General features: G+C 44.0%; 1 protein-coding gene across 3 annotated transcripts in view; it reads right to left on the bottom strand.

Annotated features, from left to right (window-relative positions):
* Positions 1-20672, bottom strand: part of gsk3ba (glycogen synthase kinase 3 beta, genome duplicate a) — a 40679-nt gene that overhangs the window by 17691 nt on the left and 2316 nt on the right. For all 3 annotated transcript variants that reach the window (XM_063006353.1, XM_063006355.1, XM_063006354.1), the window contains exons 2-5: positions 8548-8741; positions 5872-5955; positions 257-367; positions 24-154 (exon numbers count right to left, since the gene is read on the bottom strand). In XM_063006353.1, the coding sequence (XP_062862423.1) occupies positions 24-154; positions 257-367; positions 5872-5955; positions 8548-8741 (520 nt within the window). The remainder of the gene's footprint in view (positions 1-23; positions 155-256; positions 368-5871; positions 5956-8547; positions 8742-20672) is intronic.

The raw sequence follows: 20672 nt of genomic DNA, 5'->3' as shown, positions 1-20672 counted from the left end.
TAATGATGGAGTCACCGACTGACCTGCCGAAGTCACAGAGTTTAAGTATGGCCGTCTCGGGGTCCAGCAGCAGGTTCTGAGGTTTGATGTCCCGATGACAGATTCCGAATGAATGGATGTAGGCCAGACTTCTGAAGAGCTGATACATGTACAACTGAAGTAAACACACACACACAACCAGCAGGTTAGGACAGTTCTAACACACACACACACACACACACACACACGGTCATACAGCAGAAGGACTGATACCCACCTTGACGTAAACTATGGGGAGGGTCTGTTTGGCTCTGCTGTAGTGTCTGGCTACTCTGTACACAGTTTCAGGAACGTAGTCCAGGACCAGGTTCAGATAGACCTCGTCCTTCTGTTGGAACAGAACAGAATGAAAGGTCAGATCAGACAGAGAACGTTCATGCAGGATTACACGCCTCACCAACCACATCCTGAGCTGCTGCCTTTATTACTTACACTGATACTGGATATTATACTCAGTATATACTGCATGCTACTTACAGTATACACTGCATACTGCTCTCAGTATACACTGCATACTACTCTCAGTATACACTGCATACTACTCTCAGTATACACTGCATACTACTCTCAGTATATACTGCATACTACTCTCAGTATACACTGCATACTACTCTCAGTATACACTGCATACTACTCTCAGTATACACTGCATACTACTCTCAGTATACACTGCATACTACTCTCAGTATACACTGCATACTACTTTCAGTATATACTGCATACTACTCTCAGTATACACTGCATACTACTCTCAGTATACACTGCATACTACTCTCAGTATATACTGCATACTACTCTCAGTATACACTGCATACTACTCTCAGTATACACTGCATACTACTCTCAGTATACACTGCATACTACTCTCAGTATACACTGCATACTACTCTCAGTATACACTGCATACTACTCTCAGTATACACTGCATACTACTCTCAGTATACACTGCATACTACTTTCAGTATATACTGCATACTACTCTCAGTATACACTGCATACTACTTTCAGTATATACTGCATACTACTCTCAGTATACACTGCATACTGCATACTGCTCTCAGTATACACTGCATACTGCTCTCAGTATACACTGCATACTACTCTCAGTATACACTGCATACTACTCTCAGTATACACTGCATACTACTCTCAGTATATACTGCATACTACTCTCAGTATACACTGCATACTACTCTCAGTATACACTGCATACTACTTTCAGTATATACTGCATACTACTCTCAGTATACACTGCATACTACTTTCAGTATATACTGCATACTACTCTCAGTATACACTGCATACTACTCTCAGTATACACTGCATACTACTCTCAGTATACACTGCATACTACTTTCAGTATATACTGCATACTACTCTCAGTATACACTGCATACTGCATACTGCTCTCAGTATACACTGCATACTGCTCTCAGTATACACTGCATACTACTCTCAGTATACACTGCATACTACTCTCAGTATACACTGCATACTACTCTCAGTATATACTGCATACTACTCTCAGTATACACTGCATACTACTCTCAGTATACACTGCATACTACTTTCAGTATATACTGCATACTACTCTCAGTATACACTGCATACTACTTTCAGTATATACTGCATACTACTCTCAGTATACACTGCATACTACTCTCAGTATACACTGCATACTACTTTCAGTATATACTGCATACTACTCTCAGTATACACTGCATACTGCATACTGCTCTCAGTATACACTGCATACTGCTCTCAGTATACACTGCATACTACTCTCAGTATACACTGCATACTACTCTCAGTATACACTGCATACTACTCTCAGTATATACTGCATACTACTCTCAGTATACACTGCATACTGCTCTCAGTATACACTGCATACTGCTCTCAGTATACACTGCATACTACTCTCAGTATACACTGCATACTACTCTCAGTATACACTGCATACTACTCTCAGTATACACTGCATACTGCATACTGAATACTGCTCTCAGTATACACTGCATACTACTCTTAGTATATACAGCATACTGAATACTGCTCCCAGTATATACTGCATACTACTCTCAGTATACACTGCATACTACTTTCAGTATATTCTGCATACTACTCTCAGTATACACTGCATACTGCTCTCAGTATACACTGCATACTACTCTCAGTATACACTGCATACTACTCTCAGTATACACTGCATACTACTCTCAGTATACACTGCATACTACTCTCAGTATACACTGCATACTACTCTCAGTATATACTGCATACTACTCTCAGTATACACGGCATACTACTTTCAGTATATACTGCATACTACTCTCAGTATACACTGCATACTGCTCTCAGTATACACTGCATACTACTCTCAGTATACACTGCATACTACTCTCAGTATACACTGCATACTACTCTCAGTATACACTGCATACTGCATACTGAATACTGCTCTCAGTATATACTGCATACTGAATACTGCTCTCAGTATACACTGCATACTACTCTTAGTATATACAGCATACTGAATACTGCTCCCAGTATATACTGCATACTACTCTCAGTATACACTGCATACTACTCTCAGTATACACTGCATACTACTTTCAGTATATACTGCATACTACTCTCAGTATACACTGCATACTACTCTCAGTATACACTGCATACTACTCTCAGTATATACTGCATACTGCTCTTAGTATACACTGCATACTACTCTCAGTATACACTGCATACTGCATACTGCTCTAAGTATATACTGCATACTACTCTCAGTATACACTGCATACTGCTCTTAGTATATACTGCATACTGCTTTCAGTATATACTGCATACTACTCTCAGTAAAAATAAAAAAACTTCCAACAATTCTGATTACTGATCCTCCTGAAAAGGAACAAGGAACCCGTTCTAATTCAAGCAACTGCACCAAGACTGCACTCAGCCCGAATTTAAACTATACAGCTCTAACACGTCATCCCATCTGCAGCCGATTCCATTCCTCAGCGCTCGTGACGTCCAGCACGGAACCTTCTGAGCTGCCAAACCAAAAACCATGCGCTGGAATCACATCAAGACGTTTCATAAAGCCTGGAAATAAGCAGGAAGGAAGAGGCGTAAGATGACGGAGGAGGAAGGAAGTGACACCAGACGCTGAACTATGGCAGCCTGGCGGGCACCCACCTCCGGCCCACGCGAGTCTGCGTCTCATCAGTGTCGGGGCATGAGTGAACACGGTGAGGTCATGTCAAAAGAAGGTTGCTGGCTCAAGCCCCACAACCAGTGGGAGTGGGAGTAAGGTCCTTAACTCTAAATTGCTCGAAACTGGTTGTATTTTATGGACGTCTTAATACATTTGGCTTCAAATTTATGGGCAAATTTATGGTCATTCACCACAGAAAGGAGAACATATACATACCATGAGACACCCGAAATGCCAAGAGTTGGTACAAGAGTCATGTTAGTAAATACTGTGTCCCAACACATGTAAACGAACCATGGAACATCTACCAGGGAAAGTGGTTTTTAACCACGGTACAGTAGAGACAGGCAGAGATCTGAAACCAGATGATCGTAGCTACTATGAAGAGACGCTTTAAAAGACTGAAATGGGGAAGTATAATGGACCAGGCCGCACCCTAACCCCCCGACTGGCTAAAATTAGCTCCTTCAGTGAGACAGCCTCCTTCCTCACTACAGCAACAGCACGGCTTCCACTACAGCTGATCCACAGCTCACAGCCGATTGGACATGAGGACATGAGGGGCTCCCCCGGGTCGGGATCACATTTAATTGGTTTACGTCTTTTGCTTCCATGAGAGGAGACGGGAAGAATAAAGAAGAATGAAAAGTATCAAAGAGAACAGGCGTACGAGGCACGTTTCATTTCTTCCTTTATATCTAATAATAAATAATCTGCACCAGCTTCAGGCGCAATCCCACCCCCACTCTGCACCAAAAACATTCTGTCATCAATAAGAGTACGAGTGATTTATCCATCCAGGCACTAACGTGACCCATTTTCTTCCTCAGGCAAAGCCAATCACGCCTGTGTGGGCACCCGGCCGGGTCTACAGCACCACCTGAAACTCGGAAGTGCTCTAAGTGTTTTCTGGAGGCTCCAGAACACTCGATCAGGATAAAGCATGAACTCAAAATAAATCATTCAATAAAATATGAGATGAAAACAGCCTGTTGGAAAGACATTATTATTATTATTATATAACAATATAAATAATTTAAATATAACTTAAATATTGCTATTATTATTCATTTTTATATATTTGCCATTCTAATGTTATTATTTTTATTAATTATTCTTCAATTTTATATAATTTTTATTTTTATCAATATTTTTATTATATTATTAGTAGTATTTTTATTTTTCATATTATTTCGTCATTATTCATATATTTTTATATTATTATTATTAGTAATATATTACTATTATTTAGTATAATTAGTATTATTGTAATAAGTAGCAGTAAATTTATGTTACATTTATTATATTAATATTATTAGTAGCAGTATATTATTTTTGATATTTTATTGTATTAATATAATAATAGTAATTTTTATTAGTAGTACAATATTATTATTATTATTATATTTTTTTATTATATTATTTTTAGTAGAAGTTCTAGTCGTATGTTATTATTATTATTATTATATATTAGTAGGAATAGTGATGAATTGTTATTGTTTGTATTATAATATAATTATTATTAGTATATTATTATTATATTTCTATTTATTATTATTAGTAGTAGTAGAAGTAGTAGTATATTATTGTTATTATTATTATTATTTAGTTTTGTATATTATTTTATAATATTAATAATAGTATTAGTAGTATATTTTTATTAGTAATTTTATTATATTATTTTTAGTATTAGCAGTGGTATATTATAATTTTTTTATATTACTAATAATAATAATAGTATAGTATATTATTATTATTTGTTATATTATTATTACTATTATATTAGCAGTAATAGTATCATATTATTATTATCATTATCTTATTATTTTATATTATTATTACTTTATTATTTTATATTATTATTTTATATTATTATTTTATTATTTTATATTATTATTATTTTATTACTAGTAATAGTATCATATCATTATCTTATTATTTTATATTACTATTATTTTATTATTTTATATTATTATTTTAATACTAGTAATAGTAGTAAAATGTACTATTACTATTTACTATTTGAATAGAATCTAATCTAATAATAATAATTATTACAGTCTGACTCTCTTATCATTAATATTTAGACGCTCTGTACCGTGAGCTCTGGCAGTACAAACTGTTACAGATTCTCAGAATCGCCGCGTGAATTCTTTCCTCTCTCTGAAAATACTTCCTCTGATTTATGGCTCAAACAGCTGATGCTAACAAGACGACAGACGCAGCGTGTGAGGTCAGGACGACCCTTTAATTCTGCCCGGTCAGCCCGGTTTTACGGCAGCGTTTGACCCGGTAAACGTTCTAGGGTCGAGAGGTCGAGTAAACCGATACAGAGGTTCAGTGGGCTCGGAGCCACAAAAGCTAATAAATAACGCTGGGACGCTGCAGCGGTTGCGTACGCTAGTCCACCAGCGAGGAGAGATTTATCACCTGGGTTCGAGTCTCAGCGGTGCGACTGGCTTGGCTGATGCTTAATAGACACGGTTGGCTGCATCTAAGAAAGATTTATACCAATAATATCACCAGCAGCAGCAGAAGCTTCCAAAATAAATGTTTTTATTATTACAAACCCCCCCCCCCCCCCACCCCCCGCCCGAACCAAGCCCGAGGACACTCACCTTGTCTCCACTGGAGTAGAAGAAATATCGGAGGCGGACGATGTTGCAGTGATCCAGCTTCCTCATGATCTGCAGCTCACGGTTCTGAAGCACAAGAGAGGAAACATCCACATGATTGATCTCGCGCTCATGAGAAGAGGGCGTGTCTAAATACTTCATCAGCGCTGAAGGCAATCCCAGCATTCAGTGCGGCACGACTTTCCTCACAAAAAACTACACACGTGGTGGACGAACCCGTTAGCGGAGCAACCGACGGAGTTCTCATTGATCTTTAATTTGTATAAAGGTGCACAAGTGTCGTCAGAGACAGTTTAAGCGTTTTCGGTACACGGTGCTAGCGGTTTGTGCCACTCAGCCCTTCGGTTTGAACGTCCTGAGGCTAACTGTGTTAGCTTAGTAAGCTAAAACTGCGGTGGCGTAATCGTGCGTCTAAATAATCTGCCTCATGAGCTCCATGTCTTATCAGAATCCTCTCTACTGAGGCAGCTGATCAGGTAGGTAGTGGGGAGCAAGACAGACCCGCTGTTAGAATTTCGGCTCGATTTCTGGCTCCGCGTGTGACAGGACGCGCATCAGAGCGCTGGAAGGCTTCGCTTCATTTACACGTTATCTCTCGGAAGCACACAGGCTGGTACGGGGGCAGAATTCGGCACGCCGCCCGCGCTCTGATGGAAGCGCCGCTCGTACTCGGCGCCGAGGGATGCCAGGGTGAAGCAGAGGCGGCTTATTAAAGTAAATCCTGTTCGAATCGCGGATGCTAAATATATCTCGCACGTCCTCGGACGCTCTCGCTGCAGCTGTACGGCGGGGGCGTTCGGAATAGCCAGAGAGAGCGACTGGCATCGAGACGACTGGCATCATCACACAGTCCAACATCAAGAAACTAGAACAATGTGGCTTTATTATATTATTATATATATATATATACGCACGCACGAAATGGGTAAATGTTCCAGCCAGCTTCCGGTGTAGTGATGAAGCATCGCTCCCTACTCCCTACACAGTCTGAAGTTCACTTCATTTCAACATTTTCGTCACCTTCGGATCAGAATATCACTTAAAATGGTGGAATACCCTACGTAGTGCACTTCACAGTAACAACCGGGGTGAATGGAACGCTCCTACAGAATCGGTGCTGATGGTTGAAAGAGCGCTTTCGGAACCAATCAGAGCTTCTGATTGTAATTGTTAGTAAGAAATGCTGTTATTTGCATTTATTCGGTTTGCGTCACACAGATGACGCGGTAATGAAACGCTCGATCGGCTTTCTAACGACTTCCTGTTTTACTTCACGACCGGGAAAAGTTTGGAGGTTTTTAATTATAAGCACATTTACAAAATAACGGATTCTGTTCCTAATGGGACGCACGCTTATAAATGTAATAGCATCTGGAAGAACAGAAGCTAAGGTAAGCAGCGGTTATGATTGTTTTTGCCGTGTTTGGGATTTTGGCCGCTGTGCCGTGATTTATCGAGCGCTTTTGTTCTGTAATGAAAACAAAACGTATCAGTTGAAGCTTTTAACTGGAACCTTCTTGTTACAGAAATTACATTCATTTACACAATGAGGAGGAAAGTAAAGACACGAAGTAAAACGACTAAATACACTCGCTAATCTGTTGTTGTTTTTATCTGAATTTACAGATTATTTGTTTATTTCTACGCTACATTTATAATATATGTTTTGTGTAGATTATATTGACTCGTGACTTGACTCGGACTCTAGCCTAAAGACTCGTGACTTGACTCGGACTCTAGCCTAAAGACTCGTGACTTGTCTCGGACTCTAGTTTAAAGACTCGTGACTTGTCTCGGACTCTGGCCTAAAGACTCGTGACTTGTCTCGGACTCTAGTTTAAAGACTCGTGACTTGTCTCGGACTCTGGCCTAAAGACTCGTGACTTGTCTCGGACTCTGGCCTAAAGACTCGTGACTTGTCTCGGACTCTAGTCTAAAAACTCATGACTTAACTCAAACTCTAGTCTAAAGACTCGTGACTTGACTCGGACTCTAGCCTAAAGACTCGAGACTTGACTTGAAATCTAGTCTAAAGACTCGAGACTTGACTCGGAATCTAGTCTAAAGACTCGAGACTTGACTCGGACTTTAGCCTAAAAACTTGTGACTTGACTCGGACACTAGCTTAAAGACTCAAGACTTGACTCGGACTCTAGCTAAAAAACTTGTGACTTGACTCAGACTCTAGCCTAAAGACTCGTGACTTGACTCAGACTCTAGCCTAAAGACTCGAGACTTGACTCGGACTCTAGCCTAAAGACTCGTGACTTGACTCGGACTCTAGTTTAAAGACTCGTGACTTGACTTGGACTCTAGCCTAAAGACTCGTGACTTGACTCGAACACTAGCCTAAAGACTCGAGACTTGACTCGGACTCTAGCCTAAAGACTCGTGACTTGACTCGGACTCTAGCTAAAAAACTTGTGACTTGACTCAGACTCTAGCCTAAAGACTCGAGACTTGACTCGGACTTTAGCCTAAAAACTCGTGACTTGACTCGGACTCTAGTCTGAAGACTCGTGACTTGACTCTGACTCTAGCCTAAAGACTCGTGACTTGACTTCCGACGCTGGACAGATGACAGTTTTATTATATATTCTATTAAACGTGTTTAAACTGAGACGTACGTACACTGAGAAGTTCCACAATCTTTCTCACCTTGAACCTCTTGTCCTGCAGCACCTTCTTGATGGCCACCATTTCCCCGGAGTCGCACAGCTTGGCCTGGTAGACGACGCCGAACGAGCCGTTCCCGATCACCTTGGTGTCGGTGTAGCTGACCTCCTGGGGCCGATCGGGACCCTGACCCGGAGTCGCCACCACCGTCATCACCTTGCCACCGTCTTTATCTCCTGCGGAACAGAATAGAGGATCAAAAATTACTCAACGTATATACACCATCATATACACCGATCAGCCATGACATTAAAACCACCTCCTTGTTTCTACACTCACTGTCCATTTTATCAGCCCCACTTACCATATAGAAGCACTTTGTAGTTCTACAATTACTGACTGTAGTCCATCTGTTTCTCTGCATACTTTGTTACCCCCTTTCATGCTGTTCTTCAATGGTCAGGACCCCCACAGGACCACCACAGAGCAGGTATTATTTAGGTGGTGGATGATTCTCAGCACTGCAGTGACACTGACATGGTGGTGGTGTGTTAGTGTGTGTTGTGCTGATATGAGTGGATCAGACACAGCAGCGCTGCTGGAGTTTTAAAACACCTCACTGTCACTGCTGGACTGAGAATAGTCCACCAACCAAAAATATCCAGCCAGCAGCGTCCTGTGACCACTGATGAAGGTCTAGAAGATGACCGACTCAAACAGCAGCGATAGACGAGCGATCGTCTCTGACTTTACATCTACAAGGTGGACCGACTAGGTAGGAGTGTCTAATAGAGTGGACAGTGAGTGGACACGGTGTTTAAAAACTCCAGCAGCGCTGCTGTGTCTGATCCGCTCATACCAGCACAACACACACTAACACACCACCACCATGTCAGTGTCACTGCAGTGCTGAGAATGATCCACCACCTAAATAATACCTGCTCTGTGGGGGTCCTGACCATTGAAGAACAGGGTGAAAGGGGGCTAACAAAGCATGTAGAGAAACAGATGGACTACAGTCAGTAGTGTGTGTGTGCCTTATTTGTCAATAACTCTAATATGAAGAGTGAAGCGTGTGGACTCAGCAGCTGGAGTTCCTGAACATCATCAGTTCCAGACTGCAGTACAAAGTCCTTATTAATTCTGTTAAAGTTTAACTTCAGCCCCTGGTTTGACCCCGGGACTCTGAAGTTCTTTTTAGGCTGGATTTTAAGCCCCACCTGATACATATATCTGTCCTCTTATGTCCTCCAACGTCACGTGTTGCTGGCATCATAATCTGTCTATATTTACAAATCAGACTCAAGAGTTGGTCGGCCGAATCATTTCTTCATACTTTTTCTGTCAATAAAGACTTAAGTGAATCAACCAATCACAGTCTTCTCTTTATAGCGTTTTTTTTTTTTTAAATCAAGCTGAAGTGAATCAGAAATGAACCGACGTTCTTAATGAGCACAGGGGCACGACGGCATCGTCTGATCCTGGACGGCCCGCAAACGACCCGTGGGCAGTCACGCACGCCACCCTGGTGAATGCACTGAACCCGAGATTACGAGCGTGCGTCTGTGGTGGGCTGGTAAACACATGATCTGTTCCTCTGTGTTCCAGGGCTTTGAACCTCCCACCTGCTGGCCAGATGAACGGCTGAGAGAAGAACACGCTGAGAGATGCTTCAGGACGTGATTTTTACTTCCACCTAAATTTCTCATTTAGAAGGTTTTTAGAGGTCACTCTGAGGTTTATAACGAAGTCCCTACCTAACTCACGCCCGTGAAAATCACGCAATTTAAGGTGTGTGTTTAGCGATTTAACGTTGTTCATTCACGTTGCGTTCAAGCACCTCACGGAGGCATCCTGGCAATCCTACGGCAATTCAGTTAGCAATCGCTTGGTCAAAATGTCGAAGTGTAAAGCAGCTAAAAACACAACTCAGGTAACTGGGTAGGTAGATGGATGGATAGACAGACAGACAGACAGATAGATAGACAGACAGACATAGATAAAGACAGACAGATGGATAGATAGATGGATGGATAGACAAACAGACAGATAGATAGATGATAGATAGACAGACAGATAGATAGACAGACCAACAGACAGATAGATAGATAAATAGATAGATGGATGGATGGATATATAGAGATGGATATATAGAGACAGACAGACAGACAGATAGATAGACAGACCAACAGACAGATAGATAGATAGGCAGACAGATGGACAGAAAGACAGGCAGACAGACATATACACAGATAGATAGACAGACAGACAGATGATGGATGGATACAGTAGATAGACAGACAGACAGACAGATGATGGATGGATACAGTAGATAGATAGATAGACAGACAGACAGACAGATGATGGATGGATACAGTAGATAGACAGACAGACAGGCAGATGATGGATGGATACAGTAGATAGATAGACAGACAGACAGACGATAGATAGATAGATAGATAGACAGACAGACAGACAATAGATAGACAGACAGACAGACAGACATCTGAACGTAGATAGATAGATAGATAGATAGATAGATAGATAGATAGATAGATAGATAGATAGACAGACAGATGATAGATAGATAGATAGATAGATAGATAGATAGATAGATAGATAGATAGATAGATAGATAGATAGATAGATAGATGATATATACAGTGTATCACAAAAGTGAGTACACCCCTCACATTTCTGCAGATATTTAAGTATATCTTTTCATGGGACAACACTGACAAAATGACACTTTGACACAATGAAAAGTAGTCTGTGTGCAGCTTATATAACAGTGTAAATTTATTCTTCCCTCAAAATAACTCAATATACAGCCATTAATGTCTAAACCACCGGCAACAAAAGTGAGTACACCCCTAAGAGACTACACCCCTAAATGTCCAAATTGAGCACTGCTTGTCATTTTCCCTCCAAAATGTCATGTGATTTGTTAGTGTTACTAGGTCTCAGGTGTGCATAGGGAGCAGGTGTGTTCAATTTAGTAGTACAGCTCTCACACTCTCTCATACTGGTCACTGAAAGTTCCAACATGGCACCTCATGGCAAAGAACTCTCTGAGGATCTTAAAAGACGAATTGTTGCGCTACATGAAGATGGCCAAGGCTACAAGAAGATTGCCAACACCCTGAAACTGAGCTGCAGCACAGTGGCCAAGATCATCCAGCGTTTTAAAAGAGCAGGGTCCACTCAGAACAGACCTCGCGTTGGTCGTCCAAAGAAGCTGAGTGCACGTGCTCAGCGTCACATCCAACTGCTGTCTTTGAAAGATAGGCGCAGGAGTGCTGTCAGCATTGCTGCAGAGATTGAAAAGGTGGGGGGTCAGCCTGTCAGTGCTCAGACCATACATCGCACACTACATCAAATTGGTCTGCATGGCTGTCACCCCAGAAGGAAGCCTCTTCTGAAGTCTCTACACAAGAAAGCCCGCAAACAGTTTGCTGAAGACATGTCAACAAAGGACATGGATTACTGGAACCATGTCCTATGGTCTGATGAGACCAAGATTAATTTGTTTGGTTCAGATGGTCTCAAGCATGTGTGGCGGCAATCAGGTGAGGAGTACAAAGATAAGTGTGTCATGCCTACAGTCAAGCATGGTGGTGGGAATGCCATGGTCTGGGGCTGCATGAGTGCAGCAGGTGTTGGGGAGTTACATTTCATTGAGGGACACATGAACTCCAATATGTACTGTGAAATACTGAAGCAGAGCATGATCCCCTCCCTCCGGAAACTGGGTCGCAGGGCAGTGTTCCAGCATGATAATGACCCCAAACACACCTCTAAGACGACCACTGCTTTATTGAAGAGGCTGAGGGTAAAGGTGATGGACTGGCCAAGCATGTCTCCAGACCTAAACCCAATAGAACATCTTTGGGGCATCCTCAAGCGGAAGGTGGAGGAGCGCAAAGTCTCGAATATCCGCCAGCTCCGTGATGTCGTCATGGAGGAGTGGAAAAGCATTCCAGTGGCAACCTGTGAAGCTCTGGTAAACTCCATGCCCAGGAGAGTTAAGGCAGTTCTGGGAAATAATGGTGGCCACACAAAATATTGACACTTCAGGAACTTTCACTAAGGGGTGTACTCACTTTTGTTGCCGGTGGTTTAGACATTAATGGCTGTATATTGAGTTATTTTGAGGGAAGAATAAATTTACACTGTTATATAAGCTGCACACAGACTACTTTTCATTGTGTCAAAGTGTCATTTTGTCAGTGTTGTCCCATGAAAAGATATACTTAAATATCTGCAGAAATGTGAGGGGTGTACTCACTTTTGTGATACACTGTAGATAGATAGATAGATAGATGATAGATAGACAGACAGACAGACAGACAGACAGACAGACAGACAGACAGATAGATAGATAGATAGATAGATAGATAGATGATATATAGATAGATAGATAGATGATAGATAGATAGACAGACAGACAGACAGACAGACAGATGATAGATAGATAGATAGATAGATAGATAGATAGATGATATAGATGATATATAGATATATAGATAGATAGATGATAGATAGACAGACAGACAGACAGACAGACAGACAGACAGACGATAGATAGATAGATAGACAGACAGACAGACAGACAGACAGACAGACAGACAGACAGACAGACAGGTGGACAGATGAATAGAAATCTCAAATCTCAAAATCTCAGAGGAAATGTAAAAGACAGGAGCGTGGAACCCAAAGTGGAGGGTGGAGCTATCACAGGGATGTTTGAGCACTACTAGCGTAAGACATGAAGATAAAACATGAGTTTGTGATGGAGCGTAAAATCCATTAAAACTACAGATCAAAGCCGGACAGTGAAAACAAAGAGTCTCACATCTGTACCCCGGGTTTCCCTACAGACCCCCCTCAGAACGGGAACTTTTCTTTTACGTAACGAGTCGTGCACAAAATCTCTCGAAAATAAAAGAGACAAAACTGGATTCACTTCAGACAGAAGCAGCAGCAGCAGCAGCGCGGGTGTGCTGGAGTTATTGATTCTTTATCAATAGTATTGTGTTATCGTGTCTCCATCAGAGCTCAGGCTCCATGATCAAAGACGTTCAGGTCCAGAGAGGCAGGATGATCAGAACGATGGTAATTAGTGCATGATGATCAAAGCACATCTGAACCGAGACGAGACGACGGCGACAACGTGGGAGATCCGGCGAGAATCTAAGAAACCGGTTTTAATTTCCACACAGACAGTGTACCGCAGGAAACCGTTATACACATCTACTATACACCGATCAGCCATAACATTAAAACCACCTCCCTGTTTCTACACTCACTGTCCATTTTATCAGCTCCACTTACCATATACAAGCACTTTGTAGTTCTACAATTACTGACTGTAGTCCATCTGTTTCTCTGTTCTTCAATGGTCAGGACCCCCACAGGACCCCCACAGAGCAGGTATTATTTAGGTGGTGGATGATTCTCAGCACTGCAGTGACACTGACATGGTGGTGGTGTGTTAGTGTGTGTTGTGCTGGTATGAGTGGATCAGACACAGCAGCGCTGCTGGAGTTTTTAAACACCGTGTCCACTCACTGTCCACTCTATTAGACGCTCCTACCTAGTCGGTCCACCTTGTAGATGTAAAGTCAGAGACGATCGCTCATCTATCGCTGCTGTTTGAGTCGGTCATCTTCTAGACCTTCATCAGTGCTCACAGGACGCTGCCCACGGGGCGCTGTTGGCGGGATATTTTTGGTTGGTGGACTATTCTCAGTCCAGCAGTGACAGTGAGGTGTTTAAAAACTCCAGCAGCACTGCTGTGTCTGATCCACTCGTACCAGCACAACACACACTAACACACCACCACCATGTCAGTGTCACTTCAGTGCTGAGCTGAGCTGATAAAATGGACTTTGCTTTACCCTGGTCAGGATCACGGTGGATCCCAGACTCTCACACTCACACACACACACACACACACACACACACACACACACACACACACACACACACACACACACACACACACACACCTAAGGCAATTTTGCATCTCCAGTTCACCCAACTTGCACGTCATTGGACTGTGGGAAGGAACCGGACATAAAAGGAGAACATGCAAACCCCACAAAGAAAGAACCCAGACCGCTCCACCTGGGAATCGAACTCAGGACCTTCTCGTTGTGAGACAACAGTGCTACCCACCGAGCCACCTCACTTTACCCTGGGCACAAAGCCAGGTCCATAAAGACAGACCATGAGGAGGAGGAAGCGGCACTGAAGCAAAACTTTCACTGGTAAGAAGTTCTTGGTTCTGCTGATCCTCCAGAAGATACCTGCACTGAATCATATTCAGGAGTCACCACACTGAATCACTCGGGTCCACATACCTACCTAATTCTACACAGCTTTTACACCGAATGCCCTTCCTGACGCGACCCTCGTAATTAAACACTATAGATAACTTGATCTGTACGTTTATGTGGTGTATTTTTGGTTTATTACGTCCAATCAGGGAACTTCTAACAGCTTGAATTGAGCTGACGTTCCGAGAGTGTGAGGTTGCCGTTCCCTGGAAGCGGCGGTGAACAGAAACATGCCGATGAGGCCACATCTGGTTCGGCGCTCGGTTCGAACGCAACACACGTGCTAGTGAGAGTCCTCGAACCCACAAACACGTTTTATCAATCTTATCATTTACTCTTACGCAAGATGCTTAGAAGTTCCAGGAAAACGAGGGACGGGGTGAAGACTCGGTATCTGTGGTAAGCTGTAAACAAGCTTCACGAAATAAACAAGAAGAAACTTCTAAAGCAGGAGAGAGAACGCGTGACAGCAACGGCAAAACCGCTTCTGCGCCAACTGTGCCATGCTGCTTGGCAGCGGGGGTCTCGGTTCGGTTGGTCAAGGTCCTAGCCGTGAATCAAACTTTGGGGGGTTCGGGGGTGCAAATGTACCCGGGTTTAAGGGGGGGTGCAAATGTACCCGGGTTTAGGGTGGTGCAAATGTACCCGGGTTTAGGGGGGTGCAAATGTACCCGGGTTTAGGGTGGTGCAAATGTACCCGGGTTTAGGGTGGTGCAAATGTACCCGAGTTTAAGGGGGGGTGCAAATGTACCCGAGTTTAGGGTGGTGCAAATGTACCCGGGTTTAAGGGGGTGCAAATGTACCCGGGTTTAAGGGGAAGTGCAAATGTACCCGGGTTTAAGGGGGGGGGGGTGCAAATGTACCCGGGTTTAGGGTGGTGCAAATGTACCCGGGTTTAGGGTGGTGCAAATGTACCGGGTTTAGGGGAGTGCAAATGTACCCGGGTTTAAGGGGCTGCAAATGTACCCGGGTTTAAGGGGGTGCAAATGTACCCGAGTTTAGGGGGTTGCAAATGTACCTGGGTTTAGGGGGGTGCAAATGTACCCGAGTTTAGGGTGGTGCAAATGTACCCGAGTTTAGGGGGTTGCAAATGTACCCGGGTTTAAGGGTGGTGCAAATGTACCCGGGTTTAAGGGGGTGCAAATGTACCCGAGTTTAAGGGGTTTGGGGGAGTGGTGGTGGACACATGACCATAGTTTTTTAGGAGCATTTAGGTGTGCTGGATGTCGGGCACTGGGGTGGCACAGAGGTCTAGCGCTATAGCACACCACAGCGGAGTGGTCGAACTTGCGAGATAGCTAGAGATTTAGGCTATCAATCGGAAGATTGTTGGTTTACATCACGTGTGGTGTTGATGCAGCTCGGGGAGTTGAAAAAGCTTCACGCTTTATTATTCACGTTAAGCGTGTTTGTTCTGTCCGGGTCACTTTTAACACGTCACATCACACAGTTCACCTTTTTAAAGGCGCTTTGAAAATATCAGCGGCAAACTGGCTCAAAATGTAATCAGGTGAAGTTTAAAAGATAAAAATGCAGCATTAAGCTCCATACGAGACTCCGGCTGACGCCATTGTTGCTAACGCGCTGTGCTGTACAACACGACGCGCCCACTGACGGACGTCGCGGTTCGGGCTGAAAAACCGAGTATTCCGTGGTGCCAGATTGGCCCGCCAGTTCTCTGTCTGGAACCTCTTTTTTCCGGTGGAAACACGCGGAACCGGTTCAAAGTCAAGTTCGGGAACCGGAACGGGCTCCGTGCCGCGTCGGTGGGAAAGGGGTATATGTGTGGAGTTTGCATGTTCTCCCCGTGTCCCACATTCCGAAAACATGCAGTCAGGTTAATTGGAGACACTGAATCGCCCTATAGGTGAATGTGTGTGTGTGTGTGTGTGTGTGTGTGTGCCCTACGATAAACTGGTGCCCGTCCAGGGTGTTACTGCGTGTCTTGCGCCCATTGAAAAGCTGGGATAGGCGCCAGCACCCCGACGTGACCCTGATTGGATGAGCGTTTAAGAAAATGAATGAATAAATGAGATGTAACAAAGGCGCTCTCCTTTAATCAGTCGTGCTCGATGGAGGGGGGGTCAGATACCCGATTTTTGGGAAAAGAACATTTAAAATGCCCAAACCTACGAGACTTTTCAATCGGCTGTTTACGTAACCCGCGTCCCGCTGCTTTTTCCGTGTTCAGGTTGATTCGGCTAAATCGCCTCCGTATGTGTTCACGCCGGCCGACTGATGACACGGCGGCTTTCTGATGCTAAACGAGCCCTATTGTTGTCGGACAGCTGCCTTTTCCTGCAAACAACCCCGGGGGAGGCGGGCGGGCGGGCGGACGGGCCGCGAGGGCACTTCAGGTACCGGCGGCTTCCTCTGATCAGGTGCCCGGGCGAGCGTGTGTGTGTGAGGGTAAATGAGGGAAAAGTAGTACGTGCTGCTTAGCATCGGGACAAAACGTTATAAAATAAAGTTACTCAGCGTCACCCTGTAGCGGTTTAGATACTCTACATGGTCAAAAGTATTCGGACAGCTGACCGCGTGCGTGGTGGACGTCCCATTTCCAAAACACAGTGACCTCTATGTGACCTCACTCGCTCACTATCTTAACCGCTTATCCAGTTAGGGTCGTGGGGGGGGCGTTGGAGCCTATTCCAGCTTTTCAATGGGCGCAAGGCACACGGTAACACCCTGGACGGGGCGTCAGTCCGATGCAGGACATATACACACACACACACACACACACACACACACACCCGTTCACCTATAGGGCAATTCAGTGTCTCCAATTAACCTGGCTGCATGTTTTTGGACTGTGGGAGGAAACCGGAGCTCCCGGAGGAAACCCACACAGACACGGGGAGAACATGCAAACTCCACACAGAAAGGACCCGGACCGGACTGCCCCGCCCCCCTCTGTGTGACCTTTTTGGCTTTAACAGCATCCAGTCAAACGATGACAGCACTTGTATGGCTGGTTGCTGATGCTTCAGTTGATGTTCTGGTTCTCTCTGCAGGCCACTAAGAGTTCTGATCAATTGAGCTACTGCTGGCCACTATGCATCAAATGGTCGTTGATTCTGTGCATTGGGTGCTCAGGTGGCACAGCAGTAAAGAACGCTAGTCCACTACTGCTGAGATCTGGGGACCAAGGGATCTGTGGTCGGGCGTCTGCATGGACGTGATTGGGTAACACAGGAAGGGAGGATGGCCAGATCTGCTTGGACAGTAAGGGCGTCCAGTGTAAAAACGATCTCCAGTTTGGCATACGGACCAGATCTGCTATCTCTGTTTCACATCTGTATCAACAGCTGGCCAATCAGATCCGAAGTGAAGCAGTGACGCGAACAAGCCGGTGTGAACGAGAGAAGTAAAAATAAAACAGTCTGGCGTTTTTATCAAAGCCGGAGAGCAAGAAACTGCGTGGGCGCCGAGCGCACCGCCTCGCTTAGCGTTTCTGGCTGCGAGTAAAAGCTCCCCCGGGGGGCAGAGCTATTTCAGTAAGTGCACCTCTACTGCACCTGTGGGGATTTCTCCTGTACGGATCCTCGGCTGATCCACGAAAGCGTGACGAGCTTCCCGAGAGGATTTAGGAGCGAAACGAATGAGCTGGTGAGAAGAGAAGCTGCTTCTCTAACAAATCCAATCCGCCCGACGTTTCAGGAGAGACCGAGGGTCTGTGTGAAAGCCCGGTGACCCGCCCTGCTGCCTACTACCTACCTGATCAGCTGCCTCAGTAGAGAGGATTCTAATAAGACCCGGCGCTCATGATCAGATTATTTAGACGCACTATTTAGACAGAGATTACGCCGATCACATCACCACAGTTTTAGCTATATTTTGGGCAGTTGTAGCCTAGCGGTTAAGGTACTGGACTAGTAAGCAGAAGGTTGCTGGTTCAAACCCCACTACTGCCACGTTGTCACTGTTGGGCCCTTGAGCAAGGCCCTTAACCCTCAATTGCTTAGACTGTATACTGTCCCAGTACTGTAAGACGCTCTGGATAAAAGAGTCTGATAAATGCACCGGTTATAAGCGCTCTGTAATGGTTATAAGCGCTCTGTACTGGTTATAAGCACTCTGTACTGGTTATAAGCGCTCTGTACTGGTTATAAGTGCTCTGTACTGGTTATAAGCGCTCTGTACTGGTTATAAGCGCTCTGTACTGGTTATAAGCGCTCTGTAATGGTTATAAGCACTCTGTACTGATTATAAGCGCTCTGTACCGGTTATAAGCGCTCTGTACTGGTTATAAGCGCTCTGTACCGGTTATAAGTGCTCTGCACCGGTTATAAGCGCTCTGTAATGGTTATAAGCGCTCTGTACTGGTTATAAGCGCTCTGTACTGGTTATAAGCGCTCTGTAATGGTTATAAGCACTCTGTACTGGTTATAAGTGCTCTGTACTGGTTATAAGCGCTCTGTACTGGTTATAAGCGCTCTGCACCGGTTATAAGCGCTCTGCACCGGTTATAAGCGCTCTGTACTGGTTATAAGCACTCTATACTGGTTATAAGCGCTCTGTACTGGTTATAAGCTTATAACCATTATGCTCTGTACTGGTTATAAGCGAAGCGCTCTGTACCGGTTATAAGTGCTCTGCACCGGTTATAAGCGCTCTGTACTGGTTATAAGTGCTCTGCACTGGTTATAAGTGCTCTGCACCGGTTATAAGCGCTCTGTACTGGTTATAAGCACTCTATACTGGTTATAAGCGCTCTGTACTGGTTATAAGCTTATAACCATTATGCTCTGTACTGGTTATAAGCGCTCTGTACTGGTTATAAGCGCTCTGTACAGTTATAAGCGCTCTGTACTGGTTATAAGTGCTCTGCACCGGTTATAAGCGCTCTGTACTGGTTATAAGCGCTCTGTACTGGTTATAAGCGCTCTGTACTGGTTATAAGCGCTCTGCACCGGTTATAAGCGCTCTGTACTGGTTATAAGCACTCTATACTGGTTATAAGCGCTCTGTACTGGTTATAAGCTTATAACCATTATGCTCTGTACTGGTTATAAGCGCTCTGTACTGGTTATAAGTGCTCTGCACCGGTTATAAGTGCTCTGCACCGGTTATAAGTGCTCTGCACCGGTTATAAGCGCTCTGTACCGGTTATAAGTGCTCTGCACCGGTTATAAGCGCTCTGTACTGGTTATAAGTGCTCTGCACTGGTTATAAGTGCTCTGCACCGGTTATAAGCGCTCTGTACTGTTTATAAGCGCTCTGTACTGGTTATAAGTGCTCTATACTGGTTATAAGCGCTCTGTACTGGTTATAAGCACTCTGTACTGGTTATAAGCACTCTGTACTGGTTATAAGCGCTCTGTACTGGTTATAAGTGCTCTATACTGGTTATAAGCGCTCTGCACTGTTATAAGAGTTTTTCCACGTTATGCTTTATTTCTCACGTTAAGTGTTTATTCTGTCCGGGTCACTTTTACCGCGTTATATCACACAATTCATCGCTTCAAAAATATCAGCAGCAAACTGGATCAAAATTTAATCAGATGACTTTAAAAGATGAAAGTGGTTTAAATTATATATAACGTTATAATGTCTCATGTGAAAGCGTCCACTCCAAGCCTCTACGCTGTGACACGTCCACAGATGACGTCAAGGTTCTCGCTGAAAAACCCAGTATCCTGTGGTGCCAGATTAGACGCTGGTTCGCTGTCTGGAACCTCTTTTTTTTCGGTGGAACACGCAGAACCAGTTACAAATCAAGTTCGGGAACCGGAACGGAACCGGAACCGCATCGGTGGAAAAGGGGTTTCTGTGGTCCCACCAGGATCTCCAGAGTCTTTTTAGGACTTCTGCACCGTCTTTTTG

This window comes from Trichomycterus rosablanca, chromosome 12, assembly GCF_030014385.1.
Source record: "Trichomycterus rosablanca isolate fTriRos1 chromosome 12, fTriRos1.hap1, whole genome shotgun sequence".
NCBI classification, from domain to species: Eukaryota; Metazoa; Chordata; class Actinopteri; order Siluriformes; family Trichomycteridae; genus Trichomycterus; species Trichomycterus rosablanca.
Note: the sequence above shows the minus strand (reverse complement) of the source record. Positions and strands in the feature narration are given on the sequence as shown.